At 42.3% G+C, this 23,203-nt stretch overlaps 1 protein-coding gene across 1 annotated transcript; it reads right to left on the bottom strand.

Moving 5' to 3' along the window:
- Window positions 1–11,614: 11,614 nt before the first annotated feature.
- Window positions 11,615–22,274, bottom strand: LOC141553147 (uncharacterized). Its single transcript, XM_074284987.1, has 6 exons — window positions 22,119–22,274; window positions 21,524–21,640; window positions 18,759–19,337; window positions 17,278–17,429; window positions 16,860–16,978; window positions 11,615–12,023 (listed from the first exon to the last, which is right to left on the bottom strand). The coding sequence occupies exons 1-6, from the start codon at window positions 22,174–22,176 to the stop codon at window positions 11,846–11,848; spliced, it is 1,203 nt and encodes a 400-aa protein (XP_074141088.1). The 5' UTR covers window positions 22,177–22,274; the 3' UTR covers window positions 11,615–11,845.
- Window positions 22,275–23,203: the final 929 nt, after the last annotated feature.

Here is a 23,203-nt window from a genome sequence, read left to right as displayed (position 1 = left end):
CCCCGAAGAGAACAAGAGAACAGGAAGCCCAAGCCGACTGAGCAGTTCCAGTGGTAATAAATAGTTCAGCTCAGGAAGCCTCAAGTAAGAAGGAAATGGGCTGTCCTAGCTATGGCTGATGATGACTTAGCAGAGTGCCTGGCAAATAGCAGGAACCTAATAAATATTTATTCCTTTCCTCTTCTCCCTAACGCCAAAGGGGGTTGTCTGAGAAAGTCAAACTGTTAGGGACTGAGAAAGGATTTGAACCCCAGGACTTCCTGACTCTCACCTCTATGCTGAAATACTCTAGACGCCCCTGAGCAAATAAAAGATGGGAAAAGAACAACTGCCCAGTTCTGGGAGCCACTGGCAGGAGAGATGAGGTTGCTCAGCCCAAAAGAAGCAGGAGCTTTGGCGGTTAGAAAGGCAACAAATTAAATGCTAATGAATCAGTTTGGAATAACAATGAAAATGTGTTTTTAATGGTGACATTTTGGAAAATTCCAAGAAATTTTTAAAGAATAAAAGCCATCAGAATACTTTTGCTAAAAGGTTTTAGACCCAACACAAAGAAAGTTTGCTTATTTACCTAGAATGAACCTGGTTTGAAACAATTCTATGAGCAGCTTTTGAGCCAGAATGGGATTAAAAGCATTGCTCAGGTCACCCCCACCCAACATTCAAATGTGAATAGGAACGCCTTGAAACTAATGGGGGCCTTTTGGACACGTTTGACCTTTTCTCTGCTGATCAAAGGAATAAGCAATTTTTGGCCTCCTTCCTGGGGGAGAAGAAGAAGGGAATAAGCCTTGATTAGGTGCCTCCTATTTGCCAGACACTGTGCTAAGTACTTTATACATATTATAAATCATTTCTAGATTTAAAGCAAGTTCTTTCATCAGTAGACCTTATGATCAAGAATTTGATAGAAGAAATCAGTGCAAGTGTTCAGGGATCTAGATTACCTGACAGTAATCTTAGCCATTGTCAAAGAGTACATGTGAGTCATACCGGACCCCATGGAAAATATTGTTCTCTCTACTGAGATGCCTCCAAAATTTTGCCAAACCCTTATTAAAAGATGGGGGGAAAGATAGACAAAGGGGAAAAGTGGACAAAAGACATTAGAAACCCATTGCACCCAGAGAGGCCCAGAGTCAAATGCTTTAGGTTGGTCACACCCTCAAGCCAAGAGTAGGGAATGGGATTCTGCTGCTCAGCCCAGTTCAAGGAGCATCCATCCCCCTCCATAGTCTCCAGAGCTGACTTTATGAAAGTAGCACCATAAAAGAATCTATAGAAGAGGACCTCTAGATTCCAGCATCTCAAGCTCTTGGTAAAAAGAACAGGAAATTCTTCATTCTGGAAATTTTAGAATGGATTAGCCAAGGCTCTACAGAGCTGAAGAGGATGCCAGCCCAAGACAGAAGCAAAGATCCCCACAAAAGACAGCCAACAAATGCCATTCTTCCTCAAGTATTTTTCTTTTTTTTTTTCTTTTTTTTTTTTTCTTTTTTTTTATTTTTTGAGGCTGGGGTTAAGTGACTTGCCCAGGTTCACACAGCCAGGAAATGTTAAGTGTCTGAGACCAGATTTGAACTCGGGTCCTCCCAACAGGGCTGGTGCTCTATTCACTGCGCCACCTAGCTGCCCCCTTCCCAAGTATCTGCCTGTGGGTCAACTCCTCCAATGATAAGACCCTCCAAGTTTAGCTGGATTGGTCCTTGGATTAAAGACATACAGTCAAAGTCTGAAGCCATTTTCAGAGGTTGATGGGACCTAACAAAGCTTGGACATTAAGCTGGCAGAACCTTGAAAGATCCATAATCCTCCATACTCCTATGGGAGCCCAGTGAAAAAAGGTCAAGAAAATGTAAACTTTCTATCTGCAAGGAGGGAAGGTAACTAAAAAGATATTACTAAGTTCTACAAAGTTGTAAAGGGTGTGGAGAAGGATATGATTTTGTTCCCCAAATCCTGAACACTTAGTGGAAGGCCCTAAAAAATAAATGTTGAAAAAGGCAGTTTTAAATACTAAAAAGAAGTAGCAGGAAATATGATAGAATATAATCAGGGAAAATGGGAGCATGTCAGCAAGGAAGATGATAGAATGTAAGCAGGGAAGGTGATAGATGGTAAGCAGGGAAGATGATAGATTGTAACCAGGAAATATGATAGAATATAATCAGGGAAGGGAAGCAGAGAAAATGATGATAGAATGTAATCAGAGAAAGTGATAGAATGTAAACAGGGAAGATGGTATGTTAGGTTCTTACTAAGTGCTAATGAGACAATGAGATATTAGGTTTTTACTAAGTGCTAAATCGGTACTTAACCATTCTCTAGTTCCGGCCTTTACTGGGAGTTTTACTTGTGAACTCCTGGGGAGGAGCAAGTTCATTGGTTGAAGTAATTTTTCCCAGAAGCCCTTGTGTTATCCCACGCCCATTCTCTGGGAGGATAAAAGAGGGCTGCACTCAAGAGATGGAGAGACCAGACTTGAGGCGGCTCTCCTGGGGAAGAAGTCTCTCCTCTAGACCAGAGAGCGATCTGCAGTTTCTGGAGACAGCAGCACATTATAATGGTAGAATGCAAGCAGGGACTGTAGATGCTTTTTCTTTGAATTGCCAGAGCTCAGCACAATACTTGATTAATAAACGCTTCCTAATTCATTGATTAATTATTGATCCTCTTCCATTCACAAGTGGTACAGACCATCGAATCCAGTCATGCACTAGAACACCAGCGACTCCTGAGATACCTAGTCCCTGGCCTCCTCTCCACCAAAAGAGACCCGGGCCTCCAGACCCAAAGCCCCACTCAGCACCAACCCCTGCAGTGGAAGTGACTCCGGGCTCTCACTCAGTTCTGTGAGCAGCTTAATTATTTATAAATTCTTTTGGCCATAGCAGTTTATAAACTGCTACACATGCAAGATGGAAAAGGGATGGGTTGGCATATTTATGGAAAAAGCAGCAGTGTGGTACAAGCGCTGACCTCCAAATCAGGAAGTTGCTGTTCAGTTGTTTTCAGCCCTGTCTGGCTTTTCATGATCCCATTTAGGACTTTCTTGGCGAAGACACTGGTTTGCCATTTCCTTCTCTGGCTCATTTTTCAGATGAAGAAACAGGCAAACAGGGGTGACATGGTTTGCCCAGGGTCATAAGCTAGTGAGTGTCTGAGGCCACATTTGAACTCAGATTTTCCTGACTCCATGCCTGCACTCTGGGCATTTTGGTGCCACCAATGTGGAGGTTCTGAGTCCAAATTAGGAAGACTTGGGTTCAAGTCCTGCTTTTTATTCAAATGATCTATGTCACCTTGGACAAGTCATCACCTCTCAATGTTCCAGACCACTCTCCGAGACCCATAATCTATGAAGGATTGCCCACCTGCATTTGGTTTCCTTCCTTGGTTCAACTTACATTGATAAAATCCCAGATCCAGACCAAAAAAAGCAGGGGAAGCTCAGAGGTATCACAAGGCTCAAATGGGGCCCATTAAATCCTTCTAGACCTTCTTTCCCTTTACATGGGGACATTGAACCAGATGAACTTGAAGGCCCTTTCCAGCCCTACCCTCAGGATCCTAGTGATTTTGCCAGGGTTGGATGGCATAACCACCAAGGTCCCTTCTCTAATGGCTCTAAAATTCATTTCTTTTAAATTGCTTTCCATTTAAAAAAAAAAGAATTTTATTGACATGTTTAGTTTTATGTCCCCTCCTAGATTGTCCCCACTCCATGAGAGCTCTCTCAGATTAAAACAATGATGAAAAATGAACAAGTTACTTCACCTAACTGTGCATGTACCACTAGCCACTTCACAACTTCTCCATTTTAAGTGTTTATTTAATTAACAGGAACCTGGCTTCTCTCCCTCCCAACCCAGGCCACTTTTAAAAAAAGGAAACAAACATGTGATTGTAACAAATAAGTGTTGTCATGCAAAACATTCTGGGTCCATCAGCTAAAGTGACAGTAAAGGGCTGGATTTGAGATAGAAAGATCTGGATTTGATTTCAGACTCTAGTACTCAATTATCTGGGGAATTCCTCTTCTTGGACTCAGTTTCCAACTTGGTAAAACATAGGGATTGGATTAGATGGCCTCTAAAGTTCCTCTCAATGTTAAATCAATAATTTAATGGCTTCTTCCATGTCAAAGGTAGTTTTGAGAGGGATTTGAATGAATTATTAAAAAAAAAAAAGCAGGTGGTGAAGTATATAGGGTAGATAGATTCCTCTTCCTAAGGTCAAATCCAGCCTTGGAGACCCCCTGGGCAAGACATTTGACTTGTTTTCCTCAACTTCCTTTTCTGTCAAATAAGCCAGAGAAGGAAATGGCAAACCAGAATCTTGGCCAAGAAAACCTCAAATGTGATAAAGTGTTGGACACAACTGAAAAAAATCAACAGCAACAAGAAAAGTGTCAAGTATTGAGCCAATTTCTGGAGACAGAGAGAGAAAGCTAAATAATCCCTATTCTCAAGGAGCTCACATTCTAATTGGGAGACAGAATAGATAAATCTCAACTGCAGGACAGATGGCAAGATTCATATGCCCTCAGGCCTCAGGTAGGTCAAATGACAATGCTGGGGGGTGTCCAATGCCATAACGGCAGGACAGATGGCAAAGCTGGTGCCCCTCCATTGAACCAGAAGGAACAACGCCCTTGACTCCTGTCCCATTCGAGCTTTGTGGGCAGTCAAGGAGCCCACGTGGGTTGCTGGCCAAAAGAAGGGCACTCCTGTGGTGGTGAGCTTCCTGCAGCTCAGCCCCCTCGGATGGAGTGGAGGGGAGCTGGCAGAAGTCTTGGGGGAGGGACAGGAAGAAAGATAAACAGCTACTTCTGCTGACTGCTTGAAAACTACGCTTTGCAGAGTCTTCCCATGGTCGATGGGATAAAAGGGAAGGAGTAGAGAAAAAGAAAATGTGGGAAGAAGGGAGCAGTTTTAAGTCCTCCCCACCAGGAGAGTTTCTATGGTTTTATGGACTCAAAGATAGAATTAGAATAGAGCAAATGAAGCCTTGTTCCTGGGCGCTGGCATGGGAATGGTGTGAAGGATTGGGTTAGACGGTCACTTCCAACTTCAGAATCTGATATCTATGAGTGAGCTCACTGGGGACGGTGGGAGAGGCGTGTTACTGCCCCATCATCCTTGCCCCTGCCCCAAGAGACTCTCTGGAGATTGCACCTCCCCTTCCAGGGCCAAATGCATCCAAGGGGAGAAGGTCTTCTGTGGCCATTGTGTATTCTCATCATCCCAAGTGCTTTGCCTCAAAGATAGTCTGATTAAGCATAAACTGATGGTTGATTATGCAGACACAGGGAGGGGGAAAGGGGCCAATCAAGGATGGATTGGAGATTGGACATAATGTATGTATATGAGGGAGGGAGGGAGAGAGAGACAGAGAGACAGAGAGACAGAGACAGAGAGATGGAGAGAGATACAGAGAGAGACAGAGACAGAGAGAGACAGAGACAGAGACAGAGAGACAAAGAGAGACAGAGACAGAGAGAGGTAACAGAGAGAGGCAACAGAGAGAGAAGAAGAAGAAGAAGAAGAAGAAGAAGAAGAAGAAGAAGAAGAAGAAGAAGAAGAAGAAGAAGAAGAAGAAGAAGAAGAAGAAGAAGAAGAAGAAGAAGAAGAAGAAGAAGAAGAAGAAAGAGGAGGAGGATGAGGAGGAGGAGGAGGAGGAGGAGGAGGAGAAGGAGGAGGAGAAGGAGAAGGAGAAGGAGAAGGAGAAGAAGAAGAAGAAGAAGAAGAAGAAGAAGAAGAAGAAGAAGAAGAAGAAGAAGAAGAAGAAGAAGAAGAAGAAGAAGAAGAAGAAGAAGAAGAAGAAGAAGAAGAAGAAGAAGAAGAAGAAAGGGAGGGAAGGAGAAAAGGGAAGAGATAGGGGGGAGAATATAGATATATGAAGAGAGATAGAGATAGATTTAGGTATTAGATACTGGACATAGATATAGAGATATAGTTAGAAATAGTTATATAATAAGGAGATACCCAACAGTACACAATTTCAGCAGATAGATAACTTTTCCATCATTAGATATCGCCCAGGACCAAAAGTGAGCATACAGGAGCCATGGTAGTGAGACTTTAGAGGGAAACATGGCCCTGCCTTCTATCAAGTCTACTTCCCTGGGTGTGAATCTAAAGAATCTACATACACTGCTTTGTGTTTAGGCATGGATGTTAGAAGGAAGGATTCAAATGTGAAGAAATTTGGAGTCTTCTTTGGATAAATTACATTATTATATCTTAGCATAGGTTATATATAATTAATATTTATTCTTGTAATAAAAATGAAACAAAAGCAGCAGCAGTAATAACATAGTAATAGTAGGACATCAATATGATTTAGTAAATGGAAAATTAAGCTAAATTTTCCTTTAGAGCCAGGAAGATATGACCCCAGGCAATGTGCTAGACCATTTCCCTACAACTCTAGTTGTGGAGCAGTTGCTGACCTGAATTAGTAAAAGGAGTTTCCTTCTGATGCAATCACAGGCCTTTTCCCTGTCCTTATAGCACTAGTAAAATGGGGATGTGTCCCAGGTTCTATCTGAGTTTGTCATCTGTAAGATGAGAACAAGAGCAACCAAAATAATCCCAACACATTGTAGAACTCATTAAGGTTTGCAAGATGCTTTGCATATCCAGTCCAAATGTTCTGGCTAATGAAGGCTCCTAGTGGGTCAAGTTCTCCTAAACCCTTTTAACACCATAAGATACAAGATAATAGGATTTTAAAACAGTCAACATTTATTAAACCAGTGCCAAACACTGTGCTAAGCCTGGAGACACAGGAACAAAAAGAAAGATGGTCTCTGTCTCCAAAGAGCTTACAACTTAATAAGAAAAGAGGGCACACAAAAGAATGCTGAAGGGGAGCAGAAGGGGGTTAGGCTGTCCAGTTGTGGAAGGGAGAATGATAGAGAAGTCAAAAAAAGGTGCAAAATGAAGGAGACCAGTAAGGAAGGAGGGGATAGCTAAAGAGCACAATCATCTTGTCTAAACTTCCCATTTTGTAGAGGAGGGTTAGAGACTTGCCTAATGTTACACACAAGTTTGTGACTCGGAGTTTAGAATCAAGGTCTCCTGAATCCAGATCTAGCCATTGCCATACTGTCCCTCTCATTAATAGTGTAATGTCTCTCTTGGCTTTCCCCTCTGTTTTGTGGGTCTGTGCACAGACACCCAAATTATAAACTCTGTCAAGACAAGCCCAAGTTCTTCTTTTTTGTCCCCATCTTGTTAGCACAATGTCTTATTTAGTAGACAATAAATATCTGTTGATTGACTACCCAGTTACCCTTGCTGAAGCAGCTTCTTACTGTGATGTCCTTCTGCTTTGTTTTTTGTATTTAGTTATCAAATTGTGGTCAACAAGTTAAGTGCCTGGCTAATTGTGCTAAACCTTGCAGACACAAAGAGACAAAGGACAAACAAACAGAATAGTCCCTTCCCTCAGAACTTACAATCTAATGGAAGGCACAATATAAAGAACTAATTACAAACTAGATACACATGGGGTAAATTGGAGACAATCCCAGAGGAAAGCCATTAGCATTAAGGGATCCTGGAAGTCCCTATCTGGAATAGTCTTGAGGACCAAAAGAAAGGGTCGCTGTCCAAGGTCATGATCTGATCCCACTCTTTAGACTTGATTTTTGGTTGTTGATTCTCTCACTTTCTTGGTGTATCTGCTTCTCAAGTACTCATATGGTGAAAGAAGCTGGCGGCAAGAATGTCCCCCAAGGGACATCCTTGCCTCCCTTTCCTACTAGCCTGCTAATCCATCTGTCAGCCAGCTTCAGTTAACTGCAAGGCTCTTCAAGTCAGTGTGAGTGACTGTGATGGGCCTAGAATTCCACTTTGCCCTTTAATCATTGGGACCAAGAATTGTTTATTAACTCTCCTCCTGCACAAATGAGCTTTGGGCATAACTGTTCCCATAATAAGGAGGGATAGCATGCAGGAGATGCAGGAATTGAAACTATATCAGCAGTGATTGCCTTAGCTTCTTTATGTTTACTGTTGTTTCCAGTGTAATAAATTTTACATCACACACACACACACACACACACACACACACACACACACACACACACACATATATATATATATATATATATATATATATATATATATATATATATATATATATATATATATATATATATATATATATATATATATATATATATATATATAAACATGCTGGGCAGCTAGGTGGCATATCATGCTTGGAATCAGGAAGACTCATCTTCATGAATTCAAATCCAGCCTCAGGTACTTCCTAGCTAGGGTCTAGTGATCCTAGACAAGTCACAGCCTTTTTGTCTTAGTTTGTCATCCGTAAAATGAACTGGAGTATCTTTGGAAAACTCCAAATGAGATCACAGAGAGTTGGACATGATTGAAAATGACTGAACATTCCATTCATTGGCATTTCATATATTATACATGTATATGTTAGTTAAATAACTATATATATTACACACACACTTACACACACACACACACACACACACACACACACACACACACACACACACTGAAACTATGTAAGTTCTTTGGGACTTCACTGAAGAAAGAAAATAAGATCAAGGAAGCACAAACCAAAACAATTATGTGTGATTTGAGAGAGCTAATATATACCCCAAGATTTGATCAATATTTGAGCATAACTGAGTATAAGATGGTATAAGATGACAAGAGCAAGAGCAACCAAAATAACCCCAACACATTTGTAGGACTCATTAAAATTTGCAAGATGCTTTGCACATCTAACCCAAATGGGGCACTAGAGAAAGACTAGTAATTACAAAAGCTTAATTGGTAGTAAATCAGAAGTTAAAGGTTGGCACTTCGGGTGAGTTCGTCTGGAAGTAAGGGGATGTGAAAGGGTGGGAACACAGATAGAGCACCCTACAATAATTACTCTAAGCCCATTCTCTAGTAGTGGTAAACCACGGAAGTACATTAGGAGATAGTATTGTTATATGTGCACACAATGTTATATAGGGACATTAACCAAGGGCAAAAGAAACACTTAAAAACATATATCTAATTCTGCTTCTAATGGTTCCCTCCTCAAGTGCCTCACTGGAGTGTGGAGGCAATCTGATTGGTTTTTTTAAGCTATGCTTGCAGAGCCTGAGCTGGGGTGTGGAGGTGAATTATGATATTTGTTTTAATGTAATTGATATCATTGATCTTAAACAGTTAACACTTTTGATCTTATTTCCTTTGTGGTTCACTCGTTTTTGGCAAGCACTCAGATTGTAATATAAATATATATATATATAGACACACAGTACTTCATATAACAAAGTAGAATGGCAAACTCTCAAGGATATCAATGCCAGCTGGCTGACCAATAAGGAGAAGAGAAGAGAGGAGAAATAGGAAAAGTGAGAGAAGGAGGGAGAGAGAGAAATGAAGAGAGAAAGGGGGAATAGAGAGATAGGAGAAGAGGGAGAGAAGGAGAGAGGGGGAAAGGGGAAGTGGGGGAGGCAATAACTTTGCCATATCTTATAGCATGTTAACTAGGGATATCCAGACTAACAGCAAATTTTGTGCAGTAAAGGTCACTCTTTAACTGAGTCAATGAACCCGATCAGACTCCAACTGCTCATGATTATATTCAGTATTGAGTAACCACATCCTTCCTTTCCACCAGTTCAGTACTGCTATGTAGCTTCCCTGCCTGTGTATATTCTCTAGGAATAGCAAAAATTCCCACCTCCTTGTGCCACCAAAGGCTTCTATCTCTTGTGATCCTTCAGGATCTCTTTTTGATTGGAAAAAAAAATTAATTTCCCATCAGTCTTTTGCTGATAATGGTCTCTACAAGGATCAGCCAAGTCAAAGTTAGAGTAACTAATGACTTATGGATGATGGATATTTGAGGCCAGATTGATTTTTAAAGCCAACTTACTCAAGTGTAGAGGGACTAAATTCAATTCAATAGTTATGAAGTGCCGACTATGTTTTAGGCACTGTGCTAAGTTGGGGATACAGAGACCAAAAAAAAAAAAAATCCAATAGTCTTTGTCCTCAAGGAACTTATATTTTATTGGGGAATAAAATGAGTGTGTATACAACAAGAAAATCAATAAATCTATATATGATAATTATAATTTTAAAAAACTTACTCTACCATCTTCTTTCCAGTCACTCTACCAATCAATCCCTTCCATTTACTTTCTAATTCTGGAACTATAATCATATTACTAATGGAAAAGTGTGTCAATTTACTTTCCTATTGTTCCATTCCCATTCCTATATTTTGCCAAGTCAAAATACCCTTCTCTAATCTTTACTACCTACATAGATTCTTCTCCACGTAGAAGGTAAGTACCTTGAGCACAGGGGCTTTCTTGCTTTTGTATTTATATTCCTAGCATTTTACACAGTGCTTAATAAATGTCTGTTTATTCATTCATTAATTCATTCAATCACAGTTAGAAGGGCGAAAGAGCACCAACACAGGGGGAATCAGAAAAGTTACAAACTTCACATGGAAAATATTCAAATCAATTAATTTCCATAATCATTAATTAAGGATTTATTGTCTTAAATGTAAGGGAAACAATAACAGAAACTAAGAGTTCTTGCCTTTAAGGAATTTACATAAGGGAGACAACTTTACATTTTTCTCATGCCAATTGAATCATGGAGTTTTTGAAGTCTATAGGAATCACAGTCCACTTGTCCATCTAATCACTAAGAAGATACAATATCAGAATTAAAAAATTCCACAGCTGGATAGGACCTCAGAGGACATCTAAGACAATTAGCACTAGGGCTAGAATGTCTATCACAAAACATGCCCCTCATCCAATCTTGGCTTAAAGACCTCCAGTAAGAGGCAAATCACTCCCTCCTCAAGTAACTCAGCCCACTGGAGGTTAGTTCTCTTTGTCACGAAAGGTTCTCCATCCTGAAGCCTGAATCTGCCATAAAACTTTTTTGAAAAGCTCTCCTCTCCCCCAGTGATGCGACTCTTAGGACCTCACACAACTTTGGTTTGCCCTCACTGAAACCTAATTGCAGATAAGATTTTGCTTTCTCCTCTTCTGTGTTTGCTGCCTCCATTGCTTACTAGCTATGTGACCCTGAGCCAGTCACTTAATCTCTATTTCCCTCAATTTTCTCATCTATAAAGTGGGGATGATAATAGCACCTCCCTCCCATTGTTGCTGAGAGGATCAAATGAGAAAATAATTGTAAAGATCTTAGCACAGTGTCTGGCACATAGGAAGCACTATTTAGCTATTTGTTATTACTATTAATACTACCACTATTACTACTCCTCTTCCTCTTTCTACTACTACTATTACTATTACTACTACTACTATTACTATTACTACTACTACTATCATCTCCCTGTGAGATTGTAAGTTCCATGAAGAAAAGTCCAGCTTCAAATGTAAATGTTCCCCTGAACACTCTCTACCTTATTCTTTGTCTTGTGTTTTCCCAGAGTTTCAGAGTAAAATGAAAATAAAAGTAACCCTTCAGTTTCTCCCTTTCCACATAAAGTATATACTCATTTCCATTCTATTCCTTGTAAGCTTCTGAAAGACTCAGCAGAAATCAGGGGCCACACTCCAATTTTTAGACCTTCTAAACTACCTCCTATATAACTACCTACTATATGGACTACCCAAGAAATTTGAGTAAATCCGATGTTGAGTGTCCTCAGGAACTGATGATGTAAAAGTACTACGCCAAGTCTGCAGGACCCATAAATCTGGTCTTCTGGATGCAGAGTCTTTGTTTCTTCTGAAGTAGGGAGAAAAAGTATGGTCCATTTTGTTCTCCCCTGCTGAAGATGGGCCATTGGTATCTTAGTCAAGTTCTGTCCTTTGGCTTATGTCTGAGTCCTTCTCGAACCTCTTGAGAGCTTTTTTACAGATCCCCTGGAGGTGAATCCAACAGTTTCTATCACTCCATGAGCGCAAAGTTTTGACCTGCATCTCCACACACTTGTTTCTCACTTGTTGTGGCTGACCTCCTATCCAGAACCTGGAGGAAAAAAATAAAATTTGAAAAAGGACAAGATCACTCAAGCTATAAAGAGCCCTGTGATTCCTAAAAACAGCCTAGAGGTGACTCTGGGTTCTTTGAAGCTGCACCTGCAGGGACAACCTCTGGCAAGTTTGATGAAATCTAGACTGTCTGAAGTGTGAGGATCTCATTGGGGTACACTGGGATACTTGTTGTCTTCATATTTGCTGTACTAGCTGTGCTCAGGTTACCCAATCTCTCCCTCTAAGCCTCCATTGCTTTATCTATAAAATGAGGGGAATGAGCTCTCCAAGGTCCTTGGGAAGCTGGCTACTTGGACAAGAATTCTTTGGCTGTGCTATCTTAAGGTATAAAGAAAAATCTGAAAATGATTTCAGACTCCATGGAGGTTTTCCAGGTTTACAGGAGTAACACCTGAATGGCAGAAATAGAGCCCATCAGTGCCAGCTTTTAGACCTTCCATAAACATTAATTTAACTATCAGGATTCTAAATAGGAGATTCTTGTCACAAGAGATGGGTAGATGAACTGAACTGTAGAGATGCTGATATTCTTACAATGGATACAGGCAAAAGGTCTAAAATAATGGCAGCAAAAAGGATGGAGACTGCAGTAGAAATCAATCCAAAACAAGCCTTTCTTAAGCACCTACAAGGCAGCTATGTGGCTCCATAGTACACAGAGTGCTGGGCCTGGAGTCAGAAAACCTCATCTTCATAAGTTCAAAACTGGCCTCAGACACTTAATAGCTGGGTGACTGGGCAAGTAACTCAATCCCGTTTTCCTCAGTTTCCTCACATTAGCTAGAGAAGGAAGTGGAAAATTAGTCAAATATGCTTGCCAAGAAAAAAATGGAACTATGTCCAAATGGCTATCAAACTTTGTATACATCCAGCAGTGTCTCTCCTGGATCTGTGTTCTAAAGAGATCATAAAAAGGAAAAGGACCCATATGGGCAAGAATGTTTGTGGCAAGGAACTGGAAATTGAGCAGATGCCCATCAGTTGGAGAATGGCTTAATAAGTTATGGTATAAGAATTTTATGGAATATTATTGTTCTTATAAGAAACGATCAGCAGGATGATTTCAGAAAGACCTGGAACTGGACATGAACTGATGCTAAATTAAGTGAGCAGAACCAAGAGAACTTTGTACATGGCAACAACAAGATTATGTGATGATCAACTCCGATGGACGTGGCTCTTTTCAATAATGAAGTGATTCAAGCCATTTCCAATAGACTTGTAATGGAGAGAGTCATCTCCATGCACAGAGAAGTCTAGAGGGACTGAATGTGGGTCACAACATAGTATTTTCACCTTTTTTGTTGTTGTATGCTTAGTTTTTTTCCTTTCTCATTTTTTTCTCTTTTAATCTGATTTTTCTTGTGTATCATGATAAATGTGGAAATATGTTTAGAAGAATTGCACATGTTTAACCTGTATTGGACTGCTTGCTGTCTAGAGAAGGGAGAAAGGAGGAAGGAAAGAAGAAAAAATATAAAACACAAGGTTTTGCAAGGGTGAATATTGAAAACTATCTTTGTATGTATTTTGAAAAATAACGAGGAAAAAAAAGGCAGAGTAAAAAAAAATGGCAGGGTGAATATTGACTCAACAATCCTTGTCCCATCTCTGACACTCACTGCCTGTGTAACCCCACAGGGGACGAAAAAGAAACATTTATATAGCACTTGCTATGTGCCAGACTCTACACTAAACACCCTGCAATTATCATCTCATTTGATACAACTACCCTAAGGGGTTGGTGCTATTTTTATTCCCAATTTACAGTGGAGAAGACTAAGGCTGACTTGCTCAAGATCACATAGCCAGTAAGTATCTGAAGTCATATTTGAACTCAGACCTTCCTGACTCCAGCAGGTCCCCACACTCTGTCCACTGCACCACCAGCTGTCTCTAGAGTATTGAGAGGCTGGCCAGATCCTAGCTTCAAGACCAACTTTCTAACCAGTAAGCCATAGCTATCTATTTTAAAATATAAATATGTAAATAACATAACACAATCTACACACCTGTTCCCCCCCCCCTCCCATAGAATGTATCCTTTGTTATCTAGTGCCTGGCATACAGTAGGAGCTTAATAAATGCTTGTTGGATTGAACTGGATTAAACAGCCCCACCCTTCCACTTTTCCCTCTTGATCCATCAGAGATGCTGAGAAGGTGGATCTCAGCCATCCTGATACAAGAAAGATGGCTTGTAGACCAGATGGCCAAATGGGGGACAGCTGGGCAGACAGGGCCTGGTGGTCAGGGACTTATAGCCACAAGATGCCTAAGAACTGAATAAATCGAGGAGGCTGGCCAAGGCAGAAGAAGAAGCCAGGAAGGTAGGCTGGCAACAGGGAAGCTGGTTCCCATGGCAACGGACCATGCCCCAGCCGTGCCTTTTCTGTTCCAGAATGAACAGGGGCGCCTCTGCTGATGCAGATAATCAGATCTTGTAAATGCTTTCAATTGAGGCATAAAGGAAGCATGTCTGGTCACAGCGTGCACCAGCACTGAATGGTTAGGGTAGGCGGCGAAGCCGGTGCATTGTGTCACCCATTCAGTCGTTTAAAGGTTATTGACTTGGGGAATTGAAAAAAGAAAAAAGCAACTAGGAATTAGCCCCAGATAAAAATTCCAGCTAGAGACAGAATGAAATTATTTGTTCACAAAATTAAAGAGAAAAAAAGAATGAAAAACTTCATGAAATAAAACTTGGCAATGACATATGTACTTGAAATGGCAAGAGGAAGGAGAAGATAATAAGAGACTAGGCATATTTCAAGATTAAAGCCTTGACTCTGTCTGCCTCAGTTTCCTCAAGTATAAAATGGAGATAATAATAGTACCCACCTTCTAGGGACTTGTAAAGCTCAAATAAGATAAGTGCTTAGCACAGTGCCTGGAACACATTAGGTGCTTAATAAATGCTTACTCTTTTTCCTACAGAATTACAGAGCCAGAGGAGCTATTCTTTCTTTTCACCTCCAATAGTTTGTCATTCAAGCCCTTGCTTAAAGCCCTCTGTATTAGAGGCACCCACCACCTCCCAAGGAAGCCCATTACACTCCTTCTAATGATGAAAGAATTTTTTTTTCTGACAACCCCCTGAAATTTGCTTTCTGCTTGTTCTAATTCTCTGAAGTCAGACAGAACAAACAATCCACACGAGTCTTATAAATACTTAAAGTTAGCCATCACTTACTCATACTCAGACCTACACTACATGTGGTTTCTTCCCATGGACTCAAATAATACAGAGGAAATCAATCAAGGAGGAAGGGGAAACTCTGAAAAATCAAATTCTGAAACCCCCAAGGGAAAAAGTTCTCGTGAAGAGGAAAGGTGAATGTGCTCTCAAGAAACAAGCGTGGATGCTCAGGGAAACTGGCTGAGCCTCGTGGATTTTTAAAGATGCAGGTGACAGGAGCAGCAGTAGGTAAAAGAGAACAAAGGCGGGACATGGTCCATTAAGGAAAGTATCAATGATGCTAAAGCTCAGTATAAAGGGAAGCAGCAAGGAAAGCTTAGACAATAAAAAGTGGGTTTTAGCTATATTGGGGAGGAGATGGGAACTGTGAGATAGATGGATTAGCTGAGACAAGAAGGCAGATATGCTCAATTTATATTTTCCTTCTGTTTTTCTTGGCTAAGAAAAGTAATCTAAAAGACAAAATGAAATTATCAGATTAGTTGACCCCCAAGTACTTATCTGCCCCTAATGAGTTCAAGTCCCCAGTTACTAGACACTGGAGATAGAACTATTTTCTTAGAACTTAGAATTAGTAGAATTGCTCTCTGCTCTTAAGGGGCTTATATTCTCCACAGGAAAAAAACCAGGCAAATGTTGTTCTTCCTTTTTTAAATGTTATATTTGCTTTATCTGGCAGCCTGGTAAAGGAAGAATTGGGAGAAACTGGAAGTAGGAAGACCTATGAGGGCCAACTGAGAGGAGGAGAGCCCATACAAAGAAGGTGGCTTCATGAATGGAAAGAAGGGAAGGCTGATGCTGAGGGAAATGAGCAGGACCAGGAGATTGTTGTATATTTCAACAACAATACTATATGATGATCAATTCTGATGGACGTGGCCATCTCCAACAATGAGATGAACCAAATCAGTTCCATTTGTTCAATAATAAATAGAACCAGCTACACCCAGTGAAAGAACTCTGGGAGATGACTATGAACCACCACATGGAATTCCCAATCTCTCTATTTTTGTCCGCCTACATTTTGGATTTCCTTCACAGGTTAATTATACACTGTTTCAAAGTCCCATTCTTTTTGTGCAGCAAAACAACTATTTGGACATGTATACATATATTGTATTTAATTTATACTCTAACATATTTAACATGCATTGGTCAACCTGCCATATGGAGCAGGGGGTGGGGGGAAGAAGGAGGGGAAAATTGGAACAAAAGGTTTGGCAATTATCAATGCTGAAAAATTACCCATGCATATATCTTGTAAATAAAAAATATAAAAAATTAAAATAAAATAAAATTCCAATTATATGCAGAAAAAAAAAAGAAAGAAGGGAAGGCAACAGTTGGGTGGGATTTGATTTGTGGCAAGGCCAGAGATCGGTGGAATGTGAACAAAGAGCCACAACCTCTAGGGAGAGGCTGCTGTTTGTATGGGACAGCTGGGGAAGAGGCCAGAGAGTGAATGAGTGCTTCAGAAGGGTTGTAGGGGCAGAGTCTCGGAGCAAAATGTTGCCAGGAAAGTCTCTCTTCGAGCTTGATCCCGGGGAAAGCTTTCAAAATCTCTCCAAAGTAGGCAAGGATGTGCCCAGAAGAAGAGCAGCTATGGACTTACCTTCTGCTATTGGTCTCATTGTAGAGCGTCCCATCAACCCAGCGCCAGCCGTCCTCAGTACCCATGGTGGTCAGACCAATCCAACAGGGAAAGCCCTTGGCTCTCCTAATAAGGAACTCCTAGAACATAATGACCAAAGAGATAAAGGCAGTCCTCATGTACAGAGGCTGATGCTGGGGACGGGGAAGAGAGCGTACAGAATTACCTAAGGATGGGCAATGGCTTTCAAGGTGGGGTACACAAAAATGGAATACAAACATCAAATGCTAGAATTTAATTACATAGCACAGTCAGCGGTTCGGGGTGCTTTTAGCCATAATTAGCCTCTTCTACTCCCCTCGAGTGAATGAATGAGCAAATGAATGAATGAATGGAAAGAATGAAATTGATCTGATTAGAAGGGGTTAGAAGGACTAACCTGTTCTTCCACTGAGGTCACAGATGTCAAATGAGACCCCCATGATTCACAGAACTTTTCAGCCTCATTCCAGGATGTATACTTTTGGTAAAAATAGTAAAGGTTTCCCTTGTAGAACTTCCAGCCCTTGGAGAGGAGGGTTAAAAGGGTCACTGAGGAGAAAAAAAAGCAGAAAAATCAAGGACCAGGGAGAAAATGAATGCAAATGAGGTAGAAAGTTGCTAGCCTTGCCTTCCCCAGCCCTACAGGTCCCCAGGAATATAAATGTTATTTTGTCAATGAAATGAGATTTGGTTACTGGTTCTCTGGGAGGGGAGTGATAGGGAAAAGTACAATGCCTTGTACACAATAAATGTTTGTTGAAAGAGGTAGGCTCAGCTAGACCCACAAACTCTTGGATGCAGTGATCTCTGCGGAAAGAACTATGTATTTCTCTAGAAAGGAGGGGCAAGGTTTTTTGCACTAATAAACCACTAAGGGTGCTATGTCCCGGACCTTTCCCCTAATAATGAGGCAGGATACAACAAGAGATGAAATTGGGAAGGACCAGGATCCAAATTAGAATCTAGCAGAAGCTTTAAATTCTTCCTTTCCCTCCTCCAGGAAATTCTAAGCTCTGTGATAATGCTTTCCCATTTCCAGTTGGTGAGATTTACCAAAAGAGATAACCAGAGAGAAGAGAACAGAGTCCAAGATGGAGCCTCAGGGGAGACATCTACAGTTAATGGGCGTGATCTGGATAAATAGAGAGCAGAGGAGCCTGAGGAGAGGTAGTCAGGCAGGTAGGAAGAGCATCTCAACAGAGCAGGATCCCAAAAACCCAGAGGGAAGGGAGGATCCAAGGCTGAGCAACAGTGTCAAAGGCTGCAGAGAGGTTAGGAATGAAAAGATGTGGTAAAGGCCAGGAAATTGGGCAATTAAGAGAATAGTGGTCATTTTGGAGTGAGCAGTTTCTGTTGGATGGTCTATGACTCTGCTACTTGTATGATATCAGGCAAGTAATTTCACTCTGTTGGTCTTAATTCAATCCTAAATGATGATGATGATGATGATGATGATGATGATGATGATGATGATGATGATGACAGGCATTCTAAAGTTTACAAAGAATTTTTCATTGGAAATATCTCATTGGAACCTCACAAGGTAGATACTATCATTATCACCAGCTTTCAAATGAGGAAGCTAAGGGCTGAGAAAGGTCCCCAGAGCCACCCAGCTGGACAGTATTTGAGGCAAGGAGACTTCCCGAGCAAATTCAGCTTTCCATTCACGACCAGTCCACCTCCAAGCTCTTTTTTCAGCTCCAAATGTATGATTCTAATATGAATCACGCCCATTAAGAGGTTGAAAATTAGATGACTTTTAAAAAGCCCTTTGTGAGCCTTTAACCTTTATGCAAATGGCAATTATTGTTAGGAGTTGAAATGCTGAAAATATAGAAGAAAGCTCCCCAGTCCCCTAGGACCTCGTGAACATACTATACTCATCTCTCACTGCAGTGTAGGAGGTATACATAGTTTCCAGAAGGTCTTTTAACATTTTCACATCTGCCTCACTTGCTGAGACCTTCTCCACTTGGATTTCAGGCGTCTCAGTGACTCCTCCCAAGCCCAGATCCTCCTCAATGAGGCCTACAGGAGGCTCAGTGACCCTCCCAAACTCCAGGTCCTTCTCAATGGGACCTCCAGGAGGCTCAGTGACCCTCCCAAACTCCAGGTCCTTCCCAATGGGGCCTACAAGAGGCTCAGTGACCCTCCCAAACTCCAGGTCCTCCTCCGTGGGACTTTCTGGTGTCTTAGGGTCTACTTCAGGAGCCTCGGTCTGCACTTGGTGCATGGTGACAGGGAGGACAGTCATGGTCTCCAGAGGGCCCTTTAGCCTTGATGCCGTGGCAGCTTCCAAGCCATCACTGGTTTTCTGGTACTCTAATGTCTGGACCCTGGGATTTTCTAGATGACTCCTTAACATCTGCATCTCTGAAGTCAGGGTGGTAATATTGTCCAGACAAGCCTTCCACTGGACCTCCTCACTGCCAGTGCAGGTCTCCACCTGGAAATCTAATAGATTGAACAGTTAAGTCTGGGCAGTGTCAGATTTCAAGGAGACCCAGATTTCAGGAGAGAGGCCCCCAGGGATCTTAGGGTGTTCGGCTTGCTCTGAAGCCCTTCGGTTCCTTCAGTTTAGAGCGGACGCGAGCATGGGAGTGACTGGACTCCATCAGTGCATATCCCTCCTGGACAAGCTCGCCAAGGTCCAAACTTTACCAGGAGAAAAGGATCTGGCTCCAAAGGGGAAGAGATTATTGAAACCAAAATTTCTATCTATGGCCCAGGCGACCTGGACATCTTGGCTTCCTTCATTCACCTCATTCTCCTCCCAAAAGGAAATTGCCTAGACCGCCCTTTAGAACAGTGGTCCTCACACTTTTTAAATAGGGGCCAGTTCACTGTCCGTCAGACTGTTGGAGGGCCGGACTATAGTAAAAACCAAACCTCACACTCTGTCTCTGCCCCTCAGCCCATTTGCCATGACCCTGCGGGTGCATAAATGTCCTCAGCGGGCCGCATCTGGCCCGTAGGCCGTAGTATGGGAACCCCTGCTTTAGAAAGACTACATGGCACAGTGGATAGGGTCAGTCGGGAAGGCTCGGGCTTAGGGTCTCCCTAAGGCTCACTTAACTTCTCGGCTCACCAGACTACTCTCAAAGTCTCAAAGACTGCACGTTATAGACTAACTACGTCAGTGAAAGAAGCCTCCACACTGGGAGTTTCCACCCTGGTGAAAGCACAGGTCCAGCTCCTGCACCATCTCACCCAAAGGAACAATTCTCTCTGAAAACCGTACAAAAGAAATGGGGGTTGAGTACAGAGGATAAAACCCACTGGAATGGGTTGTCTTGGCAACCAAATCTTCAAATAAATGAAATTTTCTGTTTAGAACCAAAAATTTTGAGTAGAATACATCAAAGCTCATTCCTATGACTTCCCAGCCAAACATTCCCCTCTCCATGTGATCACTCCTGATTAGGAGTTAAGCTTCTCAAGATAACTGTATAAATATGTCTACCTATATTAGATTTAATATGTATTTCAACATATTTAACATGTATCTAAAGGAGGGGATGGAAGAAAGGAGAGGAAAATCTGGAACAGAAGGTTTTGCAAGGGTCAATGTTGAAAAATTACACTTGCATATGCTTTGTCAATAAAAATTTTTAATTTTTAAAAAGGAGTTAGTCTTCTTGAGAACAGGGAATATCTTTGTTTATATATTTGTAGATTAGCACAGTGATTTATAATAATAAAAATTTGATAAATGTTTTTAGTTGCCATTGAGTCATTTCAGTCATGTCCATAATCCCAGTGGGGTTTTCTTGGCCAACATACGGGAGTGGTTTGCCATTTCTTTCCCAGCTTATTTTACAGATGAGGAAACAGAGGCAAACAGAGTGAAGTGACTAGCCAGAGTCATGCAGCTATCTAAGTGTCTAAGGCTGGATTTGAACTCATGAAGATGAGTGTTCTTGACTGCACACCCAACGCTCTGTGCATTATGGCTCTCTTAGCAGCCCCATAAATGCCTTAGGGTCCTTTTATCTAAATCAAATTTTACCGATTTTTACAGATTTTCTCTCATTTTGCAGATAAGGAAACTGAGATCCAGAAAGAATATATTCCTTTGCATGAAATCTTACCGGTGGTAGGGAGTAGAGCTAAGAAGAGAACCCAAGACGGACTCCAAACCCAGCACTTTTTACAGTGCTTTACAATGAGCATTTATTAAATGCCATTTATTAAATTAGTAGCAGGCCTTGTTCTAGACTCACAGAAGAAGCAAGATTGTGACTGGGAGCCAGGAAGACCTGAATTCAGATCCAGCCTCAGACATTTACTGTATCTGTTGTAGTGTCACCCTGAAAAAGTCACTTCTCCCTCAGCTAAAGTGGAACATTATCATAGCATCCTTCTTGATGTTTGGGAACCAAATTAGATGATACACACAAAGCACTTTACAAATTGTAAAGTCCCGGGCAGCTGGCTCGTTCACGCTAACTGGGACCTGCCTGTATCAATACTGGCTTTCGTTATTGTCTCATCTAGAGTAGCCTCAGATTTTAGGGAGAGGGAGATGGGGCAAGTGAATTATTCCAAATCCCTTGGAGCTTAATGAAGCAAAAATGGCCCCAGAAAGTGGCAAAGAGTGAGGAACATGGCACAGACGGGCAAACTGCCCAGAGACTTACAAAGAATGACGATGGCGCTGAGGGAGGCCAGCAAGGCCAGAGTCAGGAGCACCAGGGCTGCCCGGGCCATGGGTGAAGTCCTGGGAGCTGGACGTGGCTCTATCCTGAGAAACTGTCCTGAGAGGGAGAGAGGTCAGCGTCAAGTCGGGCCAGACACTGTGCCAGTGCTGGAGGGACAAAGGGAAAAAGCCGTCATCTGCCCTCGAGGAGCTCCCATCCTAGTGAGACAGGTGGCCGCAGACCTCTCACATAAGGGCACGTGGAGGTTTGCTTAAAGCCTCCGGTCAGTACTGAGCCAACCTGAACTCCAGTTCCTCCTCGGACAACCCAGAGAAGATCAGCTCATCCTTCCCCCGGCATGGCCACCCACCATCTCAAGCAGCTCCGCCTTGAACAGCAGCCTTAGCTATCGATCAGTTTCAATGATAAATGAATCCGTTTCCACAGAAAAGGCCGATGCTCTGATTCCCATCCTTGAACACTGATCCCCTCCCCAAATCTCTTTCCCACGTGCCCCAGAGACCTCAGCTTGGAGGACAGGGAGGCTGCTCCTCTGAGACAGGAGGAGGGAAAGTGGGATCGGGGATTACCTTACCCAGAGGCCGAGGGGATGGCTTCCCCAGGCTAACATTCTCATAGTCGTCTCTGTTCATCCTGCTCGCTCTCACTCACTCTATCTCAGGGCATCGGGCTCAGATGGTACACTGATGGGCACGGCTTCCCCTTTCTTTTCACTGGGGCTCAGTGAGAACAGCAGGAAGCCAAGAGGGGCCGGCTACAAGCACGGTCAGTGGAGCGTGGATGTCTCGGCTGGGGTCCCCAGGGAGAAGGCTGTTCAGGTCCAGGGAAGGACTTAGAGAACTGTGGAGCGCCATTCATGGTGCCTTAACTTCTGAGGGGCAATAAAGAGTCAGCAGCCTCAGCGAGCCCACACCCATCCTGAGCCCACATTCAATGAGGGCTGGAACTAGGGGGAAGCAGCAGAAGCTTTGTCCCAGGAAGCCGAGCGCTCCGGCCATCTGTCAACAGCTGGGCTTAGGCCCCAGTTAGCCAGAATGAGTGATTGAAACAGAAAGCAACTAGATAATCACAGCAGGGGCCAAACTCTGGGTGAAGGGAGCAGAATCTAAGCCTCCGGGGTCCCTTCACAGATCAGATCCACGACTCCAGAATGTGTGTTCTCAGAAGGGGGTTTCCAGAAACAATTCTCCACCCCTCAGTCTAACAATGATGGGGATTTCAGGCCAGTAAAAGCTTTGTAGTGTTAAAATGAATGTCCATACCGAAGCCCTCTTAGACACCTCAATGGGCGTCCTGGATTCTTGTAGCCCTGTCAGGGGAACAAGGCGAAACAACTCTAATCCCTACCCTTATTATCATTACACGATGAGGGAGCCAAAATGAACAACTTAGCGCAGGCCTCCCAGCATGGGAAAGGCTTCCATCACATTTAACTCAGCCACAGACCACATCTCCTCTCCCCTCATGGATCAGCCAATTTAAGGAAGCCACAGAAGCTCAGGCTAGGTTGGACACTGAAACTTTCTCTTTTTTTAAGCTTTTAAATTTAATTTTAATTTTTTGCTGAGGCAATTAGGGTTCAGTGACTTGCCCAGGGTCACACAGTTAGGAAGTGTCAAGTGTCTAAGACCAGATTTGAACTCAGGTCCTTCCTGACTG

Source organism: Sminthopsis crassicaudata, chromosome 2, assembly GCF_048593235.1.
Source record: "Sminthopsis crassicaudata isolate SCR6 chromosome 2, ASM4859323v1, whole genome shotgun sequence".
Taxonomy (NCBI): Eukaryota; Metazoa; Chordata; class Mammalia; order Dasyuromorphia; family Dasyuridae; genus Sminthopsis; species Sminthopsis crassicaudata.
Note: the sequence above shows the minus strand (reverse complement) of the source record. Positions and strands in the feature narration are given on the sequence as shown.